Source organism: Halyomorpha halys, unplaced genomic scaffold, assembly GCF_000696795.3.
Source record: "Halyomorpha halys isolate HHAL.00 unplaced genomic scaffold, Hhal_1.1 Scaffold1191.1, whole genome shotgun sequence".
Taxonomy (NCBI): Eukaryota; Metazoa; Arthropoda; class Insecta; order Hemiptera; family Pentatomidae; genus Halyomorpha; species Halyomorpha halys.
In genome coordinates this window covers 90085-106888 of record NW_027112192.1, presented here as the reverse complement: position 1 = coordinate 106888, position 16804 = coordinate 90085, and the positions used below count along the sequence as shown (strand labels likewise).

At 41.9% G+C, this 16804-nt stretch overlaps 1 protein-coding gene across 2 annotated transcripts in view; it reads left to right on the top strand.

Annotated features, from left to right (window-relative positions):
• LOC106688748 (vascular endothelial growth factor receptor 1) overlaps nucleotides 1-16804 on the top strand; it is a 199842-nt gene that overhangs the window by 109838 nt on the left and 73200 nt on the right. For both annotated transcript variants that reach the window (XM_067050193.1, XM_067050194.1), the window contains exon 15: nucleotides 13415-13544. In XM_067050193.1, coding sequence (XP_066906294.1) covers nucleotides 13415-13544 — 130 coding nt within the window. The remainder of the gene's footprint in view (nucleotides 1-13414; nucleotides 13545-16804) is intronic.

Here is a 16804-nt window from a genome sequence, read left to right as displayed (position 1 = left end):
TTTTAATTATATGTTCCTGTATGTGCTATATAAGTTTATGAGGACTGTTCGTAAACTAGTAGGGGGGGGGGAGTTAAGGCCTGATAGAGGTGCTGAATACAATAAAAGCCAGTCTTGTTTTAGCATTCAGAGAGTATTCTTCCGATATCATTTCCCTTTTTTATTAGTTTTTCTACGACAAAACATAACTGGTGCCGAAACTAGGACGAGTGCATAGTTGAAAGTTATTTTTGAAATTTAAAAAGAAAAATATATTTTTTTCTCTCTCTTTAATATTTGCTGAACATCGTAATTTCAAATAAGTATTTAAAGATGGCACTGACTGCAGCTCATATAAATGCTATCGAATGGATGAAAATTCGAATAGCAACCTCACAGGATCTGCGGAATGCCATTTTAGATTTAGGAAGGTTTACCGGAGAAATTGGTGAGTTGAACCGTTTTGTCTAAGGAGGCGATCAACTTATATCAAGAATAGAAACTAAGGTAGCGGAAGAGCTACTAAACGAAGGAGATGCGGACTCACTGAAGGCAGGCTTGCAGAAAAAGAGAAGTATTTTAAACCAAATTCAGGCCGATGAAGAATCACCATGACCCATAGTTAAGGATAGGCTGAAGAAAGCTTTCGGAGGCGGGAGATGGACTATGGAGAAACATCTTAACATCCTTTAAATGTTAAGAGAGGTTAGAAAACCTTGAAAATCTAGCGGACAGTTTTCCGGGGTTCTTCTTGCCCGGTATAACCAAATTAGAGTAAAAGAGAGACAGTGGATGTCGAGGATGCCAAGGGAAGAATGGTGTTGAAGAGAAGAATGTCCTGGCTACAATCCTCAAGGTACAGTTGGCCAAAAAGACTGGAAAAAAGGAAGGCCTACTGAGTGGGTAATCTTTCGTCGAGTACGCTCAAGACTTCATCGATTTGAGCCCATGAGAAGAGGAATCAAGAATGGACACAGAAGAAACCGGCTGGACGAAAGTTACTTACAATCGCCTGAGGAATAATTCAGTTCCTTGGAGAAGAAGAGAGCACCAGGAAAGTGCGAAAGAGAGGATAAGAAACCTGGAGAGAAGAATGGGCCCAATAAATCCAAGAAGCAGCGGGCGCCGTGAGGACCGAAAATGCCATGGATGCGGAAAGATAGGCCACTTGATGGCATAGTGCTCCCGTACCCGATGTTTCGAATGTGGAATAAGAGGGACATATAGCATGGCAATGTCCTTATATGTTTCGTCGAAAAAAATCGAAGCAGGTAGAACTGATGGAGGCGAATGCCCAACGTGTGAGAAGGTGAAGGATTTCTCCGAAGTCAGAACAATCTGCAAGTGATAACACCGGCACGTCTGAGGCCTCAGAGGTTGAAGGAGAGGAGAATGATGTTGGGATTCATAACTGACAGTAGAACAGGAGGAATGTGTGGAGACGGTCTGAGGGGGCTGGCAGGACGAAGGAGATCTGAAGTGCGTGTCCGTGGAGGGGCAGCCACACGTTGGTGAGCCATAGCGTAAGAGGAGAGCACGGAGGCCTGCCTGTCATCCAAGCTAGAGGAGTGAGATGCTTGGTGGACCCAGGGAGTTTCAATACCATTGTGTGCAGGGAGGCTCTGGATAGGATAAGAAGTGGAAAGATAGCGCTCCAGATCAGGGAGTGTCAGTGTCATCAGATCACTCTGGGGGGAGGGCTGCAGAGTAAAGGGGGAGGCAGAAATGTATTTGAGTAAATAGGGGGCTAAGGGCAAAAACTTAATGGTACACATAGTAGGAAAGATGTCCCGAGACTACCAAATGATTATAGGGTGTGGCCTACTGGGGAAAGTGGGTGCACGGGTTCAGAATCACGAGGTTAATGGGACATAAAGATTGGAAAGAAGAGATATTTCTGCCAGCTGCTCGTAGCTGATATGGTGAAACAAGGATAGGAGCGGTTAATCAGGAAGGGGGCTGGAAAGACCAAATCATGGAAGAGTATGTAGACGTTTATTTTAAAGAAGGGGATGTACTGAGAGCAACAGGAAAACAGTACACGAGATTCAACTAAAAGAAGATAGGGACTTATGTGAACGAGAGACGGTACCTGCAAGCACTTCGGGAACATATTAGAGATGAGATAGATAATTTAGATGATCAAGGAATCATAGTGGACTGCACATCTCCCTTTAATAGTCCGTTATGGGCAGTCAGGAAGATAACTGTGTTGGGTGAAAATGGAGAAAAATACAGAGGAGTAGTCGACTATCGCAAGGTGAATGAAAACACGGTAATCGATAATTACCCTATGCATCGGTTCGAGGATATGTTGGATAGATTGAGCGGGGCTAAAATTTTCAGCACACTGGATTTGAAGGCAGGGTACCATCAGATTAAGATGCACCCGAAAGATCAGCACAAGATGGCATTTACTTTCGAGTGGGGCCACTATGAATTTACGAGGATGCCTTTCAGCTTGAAAAATGATCCGGTAACATTCCAAAGGGTCATGGACGAATTTCTGAGAGGATTAGATGAATCCGTCTGCCAGGTGTACATGGATGACCATCTGCTATTCAGTAAGCCCGAAGTGGAACGCATGCAACATTTGAGGAGCGTATTTCAGCAGATGAGGAAGTTCGTCGACTTGTACGAGAGAAGTCTGTAGTAGGTCAAGCCCAAATAACTTTCATTGGACACACTATCTCACTGGAGGGAGTAAGACCAGATTCCCAGAATTTGGAAACCCTGGAGAGGATGGCAGTGCCGAAGGATGTAAACGGGATCCGGACATTGTTCGGTGCATTGCATTATTACCGAAGGTTTGCGCCCGAAATGACTGAGTCCTCGTGCCATTGAACATTTTACTAAAAAAGGGATCCAAGCTGGCAGTGACGGCAGACATGGTGTATAAGGTTAGGAAATGTATTGAGCAGTTGCAGAGAGATCCGATCCTTGCGTTACCTGATTTAGAGAAACCGTTTGCACTAACGACAGATGCCGGTTAGTATGCGTTGGGGCGGTGCTATACCAGGAACATGAGAATGGGGAACGTCGGATAGCCTACGCTAGTAGACGACTTACGGAGATGGAGTCCCGTTATAGTGCTTTGGAACGAGAGTTGTTAGGGATCGTATGAGCAGTGGACCACTTTCGACCCTAGCTTTTTGGAAGAAGATTTCGAGTCCACACTGACCACAGACCTCTTCTGTGGGTCGGGAAACCAATAGAATCGTCGGCACGGATCTCTCGCTGGGAGGAGCTTTTGGGCAGTATAATATGGATATTGCATATAAGCCAGGAAAAGAAAATGTGGAGGCAGAATGGCTTGCATGCGCAATTATGGTTAATGCAATAGAGGAAGACCAAGGAGGCCCGTCTGGAAGTGTGAGACAGTTTCCGCGAGAATGGACTTCAGTGGAAGAGGAGCAGTCAGACATTCCTAGAAATGGAAACGATGATGAAACATCAGTTGACGAAGGTTCAACAGAAGGAAGAATGGAAGTAATGGAAGAAATGGTGAACGGCAAACGACGACAGGTCATTTAGAAGACGCGGGCCACAGGCATAATGAAGATGGAACAGAGTAAATATAAGGGTAGTACCATCACCACTATTTGGTCGCATCCGGCACCTAGGGAAGCCGAAATATGTAAAGCCTTGACAGAAGCATCCAAATCCGAAAAGACCCACCATCTATATTTAGGCAACGCGGTGATCTGGGATAAGATTCAACAATTGTGGAGATCAGAACAGATCGGGGTTGGTCGGTTGTTCATTCGCTGTATGTTGATGGTGGAAACTGTTCAAGACACGGAAAGACAAAAAGAGGTGACACTGGCATACCACCAAGGAAAGACGAACTACTGAGGACTGAACGAAACCCTGCAAAGGTTACGGCGCCGATATTTTTGGTATGGCATGCAACGCACCATCCAAGAAGCTATAGGGAGCTGCGAAGTGTGCCTCCGCACGAAATATGACAAGCGTCCTCCCCAAGCCAGACAAGAGGAAACACCAACTGCTAGCGTACCACTTAGCGATTTGCAAGTAGACACTTTCACTTGGAAGGGATTCAAGTGGTTAACAGCTGTGGAAGTCGTTCAGTAAAATAGCTATGGCGTACTTGGTGAAAGACAAGTCGGCGGAGGCGGTATCTTGGGCGGTATATTTGCGCTTAGTTTTAATTCTATGGGATCCCTAACAGAATATCGTCGGACGCGGATAGAGAATTTGATAATGCACCCATCAGGGAGGAAATGAAGGTATTTGGCGTGTATCAACTGGAAAAGGGATTGGAACAGACGTCGTGATGGAACGAGCGATCGCAGCGTACTATCATTCCATACATGCGGTCCCGGAGTTTACGCCCTTTGAAATTCTTTTTGGCCTGCATGGACGTTTTAGAGACTATAGAAAGAAGAACAAGTAACCAACAACAGTTTAGCTCGGAGGAAATTGTGGAATAAGGTCAAAGATCGCACCGAGAAGGAAAAAAGGAAACGAGTGGGAAAACAAAATGTGAGCATGTGTGACCTAATGGGAAACATCAAAATCGGGACCATAGTCTACAGGAGATTGTGAAACAATAGAGGAATGGAACTGCAGAGATATGAGGGTCCCTTCAGGGTGGTTGTGATAAGGGAATATAATGCTGTCACTCTTTTATTCATTTATATTTTATTTTATTTATTTTTGTTTATAAAGCATAGATTCCTATGCTTATTCATTTATTAAATTATTCAAGTTTTAGTTTTACTCTTGTATTTGGATAGTTTTTCTTTATTATTTTTGTCATGTCATTCTCTTGTATAAGATAGGCTTACGAGGAATGTTTGTCGAATGTTTATTGTCCATAGGTTATTATAAGTAGTTTTTCCTAATTGTTTTTTTATTACATGTTACTGTATTGTGCTCTATAAGTTTATGAGGACTGTTCATAAACTGGTGGGGGGGAGTTATGGCCTGAGTGAAATGTCAGCTGAGTGGGAGCTGTCAGGTGATTGAATTGATCAGCTGATCGAACTTGTATGTATGGAGGTGCTGAATACAATAAAAGTCAGTTTTGTTTAAGCATTCAGAGAGTATTCTTCCGATATCCTTCTCCTTTTTTATTAGTTTTTCTACGAAAACACGTAACTTTCATATATATACTTATTTATATAAGTTTAGCTCCGTCGCAATCAGAACTTTAAAAAAAAGGGAAAAAGGACCGTGAAATGACTCACACAAGATCAGCTTAAAGACTACTTTATTCCTCCTTTTAAGCCTCTATATATACATTTATGCAGTGTTTACATAGGTTCCTAGGTATTAGTGGAGATAACAGGTACCCTTGTACCTTAACTCCCCCCTACCAGTTTACGAACACATCTCGTAAACTAATAAAGGTAAAGAAATAAAAATACAAAGTAACTTAAAAACTAAAATAAAACAATTATTCCTTCATTTACAAAAACAAAGTGATTCCTCATACAATCTAGGGCAAATATTAAATATTAGAACAGAAAATAATCAAATTAAATAATTTAAAAAACAAAAGAAAGAACCACTGCTTCTACACACAAACAAAAACACACACAGAAAATTGTACACTCTACCTAGTGTATAATGTTTCCCTGGTATTAAGAGGGGGGCACTCCAGGTCCCTAGATGGTGACATATCAGGCAGTTTTAACTGCTCGCGGTGAACCGTCCTTCTTTTGCGTGGTTCACTCAAACTTTCTATTGTGACAACGTTGTGTTGTCGAAGAGTAATCACCCTAAATGGGCCCTCGTAGCGCAGTACCTCCTTTCCGCGATTGGTCCCTAATTTACGGTATACGATGGTCCCAATTTTAACCCCCCCCCCATCACGTCTCTCAAATTGAAGTTATGACGAGAAGCCCTTCTCTGTTTTCCCCTCTCTATGCGCCCCGGACCTTCCCCCACAACTTCCGAACGACTACATTTTGAGTGACTATTTCTTCCCCCCCCCCCGATTGCTGTCTATTATATTTGTATCTTATATATTGTAAGTATCTGTGGCGTCCCCGTAGACCGAAAAGCACCTCAAACGGCGAAAAATCCGTGACGGCGTGAATCGAATGGTTATAAGCCACAACCCCCCTGATCATTCCTCATCAGGTTCTAACCGCATTGTAAACTCGGAGGTGATCGCTGAGGGTACTGTGTAATCTCTCGATCCCGCCCCTACCTTTAGGGTGTCCCGGAGTGTTGTAATGCTACCTAACCTCGAGAAGTTTCATTTCCTCTCGGATAAGGGAATTATCATACTCTCGCCCCCCATCAGACGAAATAGAGTCAGGATCGGCATAAAATTGGAACCAGGTGCGTAGTGCACCTAATACCGTTTCCGCCGACCAATCCTTTACCTGTTCCGCCATTGCCACCTTACTGAAAGTGTCGACGACTGTCACCCACTTATATACCCTTTCCACGTAAAAGTGTCAATCTGGAGGTCAGTCAGTGGTCTGTCGGCCGTAGGTGTTTCCTCCTGTGTTGCTCTGGGGGGATGTCTGTCATATTTTGTACTCAAGCATACGTTACAACCCCCTATGATGTCCTGTATCGTTCGACGCATTCCCCACCAAAAATATTTACGCCTTGGAACGTTTCATTTAGACCCCGATGATTCGTTTTGCCCTGGTGGTAAGCAAGGGTAATTTCTTTCTGCCGATCTTCATCTCTATTAGTTTCCACCATTAGTGTACACCGAACGAACGTACGATCGACACCTATTTGCTCTGACCGCTACAGCTTCTTAATCTTATCCTAGATGACACCGTTACCCACGTAAATGTAGTATGACCTCCCTAGTTTAGATGCGTCTTTAAGGGCTCTACAAATTTGTTCCTCCCAACCAAATTGTTGCAATCTCGCTTTTACCGTATCGCCCATACTCAATTTTCATTAGATCGGATGTCCTAGACTTCCAGACGATCTGGCGGGGTTTATCATTAATAATTTCCTCCGATTCCTACATCTCCGCGGGTCTGTCCCCTTTCGAGCTTCAGTCCTCTGATGGTGAGGTTCCCTCGGCCTGCCTCGATACGTCCTGAGTCTTTTCCTTCCCTGGTGTCCATTCTCTCAAGAACTGCCGGACATCGCCTGACGTCCCCGCTTGCTCTTCTTCTATGGCGTTTATCGTAATCGCGCGCGAGAGCCGGTCGGTGACGACATTCTCCTTTCCCGGCTTGGATACTATTTCAATATTATGCTGTCCGAGGAGTTCCTTCCACCGCGTAACCCTGACTGAGGATTCCTTGAGCTTCCCCACCGATCGTCGTGATCGTAAAGGTCTTCTGGAAGTCTGGGAACGCTAGTACTGGTTCTTCCTGGAGTTCCTCCATACAGCGTTGAATGTTATCTTCAATCGTCGGCGTGATAATGATCTTTGAGCCCATTTTCAACAAGTTATTGAGTGGGATCAACCTATCCGACATTTCCGGGACAAAACGTCGATAGTAGTTTAGGGCCCCCAAAAGCCTGCGAATACCTTTTACATCCCTAACACGTAACCTTTTACGTCCCGAACGGGATACTGCCATCCTAGGAAACGCCACAACCTTATGCGCATCGGGTTTAACCCCTTCCTGGGATATTGTATGTCCCAAGAAATTTATCTCCCTTTCTCCCAGCGTCGACTTCTCCTTTGACAGTCAGAGACCAAATTGCCGAAATCTCTGAAACACCACCCTCAAGTGCGCCAGATGTTCCTCTTCAGATTTACTAAAGACCAAGAGGCCATCCATATACACTTGGCATATCGATTCGTCTATACCTCGCAGGTATTCATCCATGAGCCTTTGGAAAGTGATAGGGGCGTTTTCCAATCCAAACGGCATCCACGTAAACTTATAGTGTGACCCCTCTCGAACATGAATGCCGTCTTATGTCGGTCCCTGGGATGCATCATTATTTGGTGGTATCCCGCTTTGAGAGCCAGCGTGCTGAACACCTTCGCGCCCCCCCCCCAATCTGTCCAGTATGTCCTCAAAATGCGGGATTGGATTTCGCTCGTCCATGGTATTTTCATTTAATTTGCGGTAGTCTATCACCACCCGATACTTCTCTGACTGATCCCCCGGCGCACCCTTCTTACGAACTGCCCACAAAGGACTGTTATACGGTGATGTACTGTTGATACTAATCCCCTGTTCCTTGAGTTTCCCCAACTCCTCCCGGTTATGATGGCGAAGCGGCTGCGGATACCTTCTCTTTTTTACATACGTGACCCTTTCCGTTTTGAGTGGTATCTCGTGCATGGTTTCACCCGACGCCCCCAATATATCCCCCTCTCTAAAAAAAATGTCCCGAAATTCCGATTGAATGGAGTAACGCCAATCTTTCAAACTCGAAATCGCCCCTACTCGCACTTCCTCCCTCCTCTTGACCCCATGACAACATAATTTCGTTCCCCCTATCGAGACACGCCACTTACCCCTGTTCAGCCTCAAACTAGTCCCCAATTTCTCTAACAGATCGCACCCGACAATCAACTGTATAAGGGCACTGCTTAGCGATGAGTCCCTCATTCCCACACTCGAAGCATCGAGAGCGGGGACACTGGGCCACCAAATGCCCAACTTTGCCACACCCATGGCAATTACGGTCCTCCCTCCGCCCGTTTCCCCATGATTTTTCTCTCTCTCGTAAAATCCTGCCGTTCTCTTCTTCTCCACGGGTTCTGGGACGGCTGTATTGCACCCTCATCCAGTCTTGATCGTCAGTTTCCATGTGAGATTCCCTTTCCCGGGCATTCGCATCGATCAATTCCTGGCCATACTGTACGAAAGAGCGATCCTGGGGTGCTCTTTCCCTCTTTCTAACCTCCTTGGCTAACTGAACTTTTAGTATGGAAGCCAGGAACATCATGCGGCCTTGCACCTGGTCCGTTTCCATTATTTCTCTGAACTTGTCCGTAATTTGGTTATATCGTGAGAGCAGTTAGCGGCGTACTGTCCACTGTACTGCCCCTGTCTCTTCCTCTCACGAACATTCGAAAGATGTCCTCTTCCGGGGCCCAGCGCCCCCCTCCAAATGCCTTCTTCAGCCTCTCCTTTACCGTGCTCCATGATGTCCCTTCATCCGCTTGGATCTGGTTAAGGATGCATCTCTTCACTCGGCAGACCACTGCAGCCTTTATTGGCAAAAAAAAAAATTTTTGAAAACACCAAGAACGAACGAATTGCCGAATAACGAAGTACCGGAAGATGACAGTGTCATGGGTATTTAACAACAGTTAAAAGGAGGAAACGTGTATAAGAGGGGGACGACAAATGTGTAAGAACAAGTTTAAAAGTGAAGTGTTTGCAAAACAAATTTTTTTTTTCTATTCATTCCTTATGATATACTTTATTTATATTTTACCTCTTTATCAATTATTATTGTTATTTAGAAAAAGAAAATGGAGAGGAAGAAACTATATGTATTCTTCCTCTCAATTTTCTTTTTCTTTCCATATTTCAATTTTTAAATTATTAATAACTAATATGTTCATACTTCGTTGCATTATATAACTTCATTTTTATTTCATTTCCTTGATTATGTTATTTTACCCACTTTTTCAATTACCTATGTATACATTTTATTTCCCGCTTCTCTCACTTCATTTTATTAATTCTATTTTGTAAAATTATTCATTTTATGTTATTCTGTTTATACTTTCTTTTTTTATTTTCTATACTTACTGTGGTTGTTACCTTGTTCTGTCCTTAGCCCTGAAGAAGGCTAGAAACTCTAGCCGAAATGTTGGCACAATAAAATAAGTTACACCAACTTATTTGTGTTTCTCTTTGTCCGCACCCCAACCATCTTCTCCTCGTACGTCATCCACGGTCAACTATCTCTCATAATTATATATAAGATAAGGTACAAGGGTACCTGTTATCTCCACTAATACCTAGGAACCTATGTAAACACTGCATACATGAGGCAATACTGTTTCTAAAACTCTATGATATTAAATCTTGAGAATATGGTTGGACCCTTTAATTTTTGGAACCACTTTTTAACCGCTCGAAGAAGAGAAATACTGTAAATGCATAAGTAACTTTTATTTCTCTTAGTCAAATTAACAATAATAAATGTTGGTCACACACAGCTCAATGGAGGGAGTGCTTGGCGAAGGGGCGGAAGTTCGGACTTGGATGGAGGAGTGATTGAGTGAACTAAGTTATATGATCCTTATGAACACCGGAACAAACCCGACGTTCACTAGAGCAGGAAGATCATCTATCATTGATTAAACGTTTCTCCGTGGACGCATGCATCGGATCGCTACTTGGAAGGTTTGTGGATTTTATACAAGCAGTGATTACCAGGCTATATAGTTCACACTGCGCACGCCTACAAGACAGAAGAGTTGTCTATGGAGGACTAACGGCTGGAACGTGAAAACTTTTGATTACGCTTCATACACTTTAAGACTAGAGGATGAGTGTGAATTGAAAGGGTCAGCCGAGGAAAAGGCGTGTATACTGACCTCTGTTATATCTGGAACTTGTGATGCAACTATGACCCGTTCAAAGCCTGGCAAACATCATTCCTCAGTGTACTAGTGGACGGATATTATTGAGGATCTTTGAAATATTGTCAGAACAGCTGGGAAGGCTCTGGAGAAGGTCATTTCAAATAGGCTACAAGAGTTCACAGGAGTGGCAGGCCTCTCCAGGAATCAATTTGGCTTCTGGAAAGCGAGATCCACAGTAAATGCTATCACGTTGGTGGTGGAAGAGGCCAGGAAGGCTATAGCAGGGAAGAGATGGAGAAGAGGCGCAAAATGATATTGTGCTATTGTCACGATGCATGTAAGAAATGCCTTTAACACAGGAAGATGGAGCTGCATCCTGAATGCCCTACTGGTAATGAACATCCCTGACTACCTCAGGAGTATCATTTGTGACTACTTCAAGGACAGGACCTTGATATGTTCGACAGAGGACGGCTCGAGAAGGTTTAAGGTGATTGGCGGTGTACCCCAGGGTTCGGTGCTGGGACCTCTGTTGTGTAATGCGATGTACGATGGAGTCCTTAGGCTTAGTCTACAAGAGGGTTCCGAAATAGTGGGATTTCCTGATGATATCGCGGTGGTCGTCGAAGCAAAGTATAAATAAGAGCTCATTCTAAAGGCCAACCATTATGTCGGTTCGGTTCGAGATTGGCTAGAATATGTAGGGCTGCAACTAGCAGACAGTAAGACAGAGGCCCTTCTCTTCAGTAGCAGGAAAGTGAGGGAAACCATAACCTTGAGAGCCGGTAGGGATGGTTAGGGATGGTTCTTTGATTTACCTCGGGGTAAGGATCGATGATAGACTCCGGTTCAGAGAGCATATTCAGCGGTAACCACCGCACTGTCACGTTTAATGCCCAACATAGGTGGACCCAGGAACATCCGTAGGTTGTTGATATCCTATGTGGTCCCATCCATTCTGCTCTACGCAGCTGCGATATGGAAGGATGCGTTGGGTACTGAGGCCTACAGAAGACCGATGGTGTCGGTGTATCGTAGGTGTGCGCTAAGAGTGATCAGCCCATTTCGTTTTGCTGCTTAACCAAGATTATTGGATGGCAGGCCAATGATTTGCTGCACAGGTGATGCAGAAGTTAAGAAATGAGGAGAAAGATAGGCGAACCAGGAGATAGACTAAAACAATGAGGCGGCACTCAGCCACTCACCCCCATGATGTAATGCCTAACGGTGGTCCCGTGGAGGGGGAAAAACAGGTGTAGGGTAAAAAAAAAAAAAAAAATCATTCCTCAGTGTACTAGTGGACGGATATTATTGAGGATCTTCGCAATATTGTCAGAACACTATTCCCTGAACAGGCGAATACTATTGAATGGATAGACAATACATATACAATGGAGATTTTATTCATGTACGAAGCAATCTTCAAATTGACAATGCTGGAGGGAGCCACAGTTGTGGGATTCGCCGATGACGTTATAGTTGTAGTGGCGGCAAAGTGTTTGGAAGAAGTTATCCTCATCACTAACCAGGCTGTTGCTACGGTCCGAAGTTGGCTGTCTTCGGTAGGCCTACAACTTGCGGATCACAAGACCGAGGCTCTCCTAGTAACTAGCAGGAAGCAAACTGAGTCTATCACTGTCATGGTGGGTAGGCATGAAATTCGTTCCTAGTCTTGCTTAAAATACCTAGGAGTCATGGTCGATGCACGTCTCCGTTTTGATATTCACACGGATTATATCAGCGCCAAATCTACTAAAGTAGCATTGTTTTTTTCACGCCTTATGCCAAACGTTGGAGGTCTCAGAGAAAGTAGCCGAAGGCTTCTTGCTACTGTTCTCCCCTGCATTATGTCCCCGATTTGGAAGGAAGCGATAGTTACCAAATCATTCCGTAGACAGATGGTTTCAGTTTATCATAGAGTTTCTTTAAGGACAGTTTCCGAACTGTTTCCTACGAAGCAGTGTGTGTGATATCCAGAATGCCGCCCGTGGAACTCCTTGTTGAAGAAAGAAGCAGGCAGTATGGACGACGCTCTCACGTTTCCAGAGAAGAAAAGTGAAAAATTACCATTGACCAGTGGCAGCAGTTTTGGGGGGCTGCAGTTCCGAGAGGTGGACTCGCAGATTAATACCCCAGGCTTGTGGTATGGCCGCCAGCATGGTGCGGTGGCTTTTTACCTAACCCAATTGTTGCTTTAGAGCCTACCAGTACCGATTCAAATTGGACAACACTGCAGAATGCCCTGCATGTCAGACTATTGAGGAAACTGCGGAGCATGTATTTTTCACTTGCATTCGCTTAGCAGCAGAAAGAAGTGAATTGGAGAGAGTGTGTGGAGGACGCATCACACTAGAAAATGTGGTGGGCCATATGCTGCGCTCAGACCAGCATTGGAACGCAGTGAAAAGATTCATTACAGTCGTCCTCAAGATCATTGAGAGAGGAAGAGAAGGCTAGAAGACACGACTAGCATGGAAGCGTGAAAACGAGGCGGCACCCAGCCATTTCCCTCCATGAAGTAATTACTAGCGGTGGTCCCGTGGAGAAGAATTAACAGGTGCAGGGCAGTGGTTTTAGTGGGTAAAAATCCCACACACGGATAGGTACGGGGCTATCCGTGTCTTTTGATGCTTTCCACCGACCCTCGTTAAAAAAAAAAAACATTGTCTGTACAATATCGGCTTGTAGCACTTGCATGACAGTGTATATGTATATGTGTAAGATTTTTTTTAAACCCTCCTTTTTCACTATTCATTTAATAAGAAAAATAAATAAAACCACAATTGACTTCCAGAGAAGAGTATCCAATTTACTGCTTATATTGTTTATATTCGTGAATAATTGTTGATATTTATACAGATCTCTGTGCATTGAATTCAGTTATTACAATGAAAATACTAGCTAAATTTATTTATTATTATTATTATTATTATTATTATTATTTAAATGTCTTTTAGTTCTTTCTTTATGTTGTAGATCCCATTGCCTGTTAAATGGATGGCAATTGAAGCTATCACTGATGGAATATTTTCGACCCAGTCTGATATTTGGTCATTTGGAGTGTTCATTTGGGAATTGTTTAGTTTAGCCGTTACTCCTTATCCAGGTAAAAGAAAAGATTAACTTTTTTCTTTTCCATTACAAAAAATATTTCTAAAACTTTTTAATTGATTTTAAATGAATTATAATATGGACTTCAAAAACTATGGTTCATTTTTGGTGTTTTATTAACTGGCTAAATGATTTATTTCTTGTCTTTATAATACTTTTTACATTTCAAGTATATATCTGTGGTAGTTGTGAAAAACTAAGAGTTACCTACAAATTTAGTTGCTGAGGATGGTTTACACCCAGTTAACTGAATTTTTAGGCTATTCGAATTACATAGTTTTTCATAACCACCACAGATTTATCATTTACTATTTATTTTTGTATAGAATTAAATAAACAAAGCATTTTATTTCAATAATCAGAATTAAGATGTTAAAAAAAATTAATATTCTTGGTTTGAAAGGTATTTGACGTTTCAATCCTCTAGTGCATAGAGAAAAGATTCCTGAAATTATAAACAAAGTCAAACGCTGGGTTTGAAAAATAACAACTTTTTACTTGATCTCAATTTTAAATTATGTTCTATAGGTGAAGTAGGTTAAAATAAGGTTGTTATAAATTATCTCTGTACCAATTTATGGATGTAATTGTCATTTTACTTTAAAGATTTTGATATGTTAAAATACAGATGGATAAGAAACCCGTTAGTAAATGAAAAATCTAATGATTTTGGTCTTCCGACAGCATTATTTATTTGTCTTCCTGTCTTTCTTGTTAGACAATGTGGGTGTAAGAAGCAATGGGAACCAATGAATTTCTGTTACAACTGATTGCTACAATCAAAACAATCGAGTTTGTTAAATAAAATATTTTAAAGCAAATTAACAGTTGTTTAGTTCCTTTTGACCACTCCCCCCGACCATCTTCATATTTTGAAAAATTCAGTCAATCATTTGTATATACAAATCAAATTTTCATCATCAGCTGTGCAAACAGCTCAATTTACTTTGATTAGCCACTATTCTCTTCTGGTACAGTTCTGTCTCTCCTATTTAAAGAGAAGTTGGTTGAACTAACTACTTCCTTCTGCCTGAACATAAAGACACTGAAGTACAGATGGTTCTCCTTGTGATATGTATGAGAGGCACCAGCTGGAAATTTAAATATAAAGGAAGTTCTTTTGTCGGCATGTCAGACCTGATAAGGGGTCGTACCAAAGGAACCGCAATAGGCCATTGACCCTATGTAGCAAAAGATTAGAAGTAATATATAGATATATAAAGATACCAGGTGTTGCCGGATACACGCACCCCCCAGGGCTGTTAACCGCGTAGGTAGGGGTACCTAGACAGCCCTTATCTCACACCTGGGTTCAAAGGTGGAAGGTGGAACACCTCTGTCAAAGAAGAAAACTGCCTTAATTTGAAGGTAAAAAGAAGAAAAAAGACTGACTAGCACCGAAAGGCCAATGAACTTCCCACTCCCTGAAGGGTAAGTAAAAGAGAGTGGGACCATAAAAGGACAAATGAGAAGAACGGAGATCGGAAGAGGGGAGGAATTAGAAGTAGAGGGGAGAAAAGGAGTAAGTAAAAAGAGAGAGAGAAAAGGGCAGTTGAAGAACAGTAGAGAGGCAGTTGAAGTCAGTGGAGAACAGTTGAAGAGGGGTCGAAGACCGATTGGAGGGACTAGGCGGAAGTCACAAATTGAAGGGATTCAGCAGAGGCCGTCGGCAGGCTGCAGAATGATGCGGGACCAAAGATCCGCTCCGCTGCCACTGCCAAGATTTACAGGTGCACCAAAATAAGATATTTTCCATTGTAATTTGAGAGGCATTAATAGAATTGATAAACTTAGGGTCTGGGATCTGACTGGTACTTCTCAATTCATAATATAATAATTAAAGTATAAGAAAACAGATCTACCATGCTCTCATAATATTTATTCTTTCTAATATATATATATATATGAGTGTAAATATAAAATAATGCAACAAAGACTTTGCTTTATAATAAAGAGTCCCTGCATGCCACCTCATAATAATAGCATAGTAGATTGGTAAACACGACACCGTTGGAGAAAAACTCCAATAATTGATTATAGATATTCATATCTAGCATACCATGGCAAGGGGGTTTATGGTATCTAGTGTTTGAGTTAAATATATCGCATACTTCTTCAGTCGGTTTCCATCAGGAACCGATAGAGATACATAATACAAATGTATAAATATAAATACACAATATAAATATAGGAAAATATGAATAAATTAAATATAATATGTGTACTGGGAACCCCTGTCGGGCTTAGAACTCCCGAAGCCCCGTGCACGGTATAAATAATGGCATTCCTTTGGGGACGTTTCTATCAATTTACTATGGCTATCAAAATTAGAACCTTTTTTAAAATCAGTACCAAGAGTGGCATGTCAGAAATCATAAAATTAGATTATGTAATTAAGTATAGCAGCTGAAGCAGCATGGTAACGTGCCAGTCTACCAACTCACAGGTTGTCTGATTGAATCCCGGTCTCACCCGGGCTTTTTTCAAGCACAAATAATGCAAAACCCACTCACAACCTCCCCCCGGAAATTTGTGTGGCCCATTAGCCAATGGGTAGCACTCACAAAAAAATAGGCGTGGGAGTGGCGAACCCACACTATGAAAAAAAACACGTCAAGAAACCCGTGATGTATTAGGAAATACATTGTGCGAGGACTTAGACCTTCATGGTCTGTTGCCCATATAATAATAATAATAATAATTAACTGTAATTTGAAGACTTAATTCAATTGGATAAATTTAATTTAGACTATTATAATTTATAATTAGAGAAGTTTGTCGGGGGGTGCGGTCAGCAAAGAACAACATAAATGAACAAAACCATATTTATTTATTTTATGCTGACGTTTCGACCTGAGTTTCAGGTCTTCATCAGGGCTATAGAACAAAAGAGATAACAACTATAATTAGAGAAACATAAAATTGAAAAGGAATAGTATACAAATAAATTTGAAATTATACAAAATATTGAATTGAATCATAAATGATAAAAAATTAATAACTGATAATTGAATTGTAAAAAATAAATTAATTGATTGATAATCGTAGAATTAGATGGTAGTCGATTGAAAACAGTGAAAGATGAAATATAATATGTAGTTAAGAAGATATGTTTAATATAAGATATGAAAGTAATGTCTAAAAAACAGAAAAAATATTGAATCTACAAATTGAACAATATGACAGACAATGAAAAATAGTGAGTGGCTTATATCTGAATTACAGTGTGAGTATTAACTTATATACCTATACTTA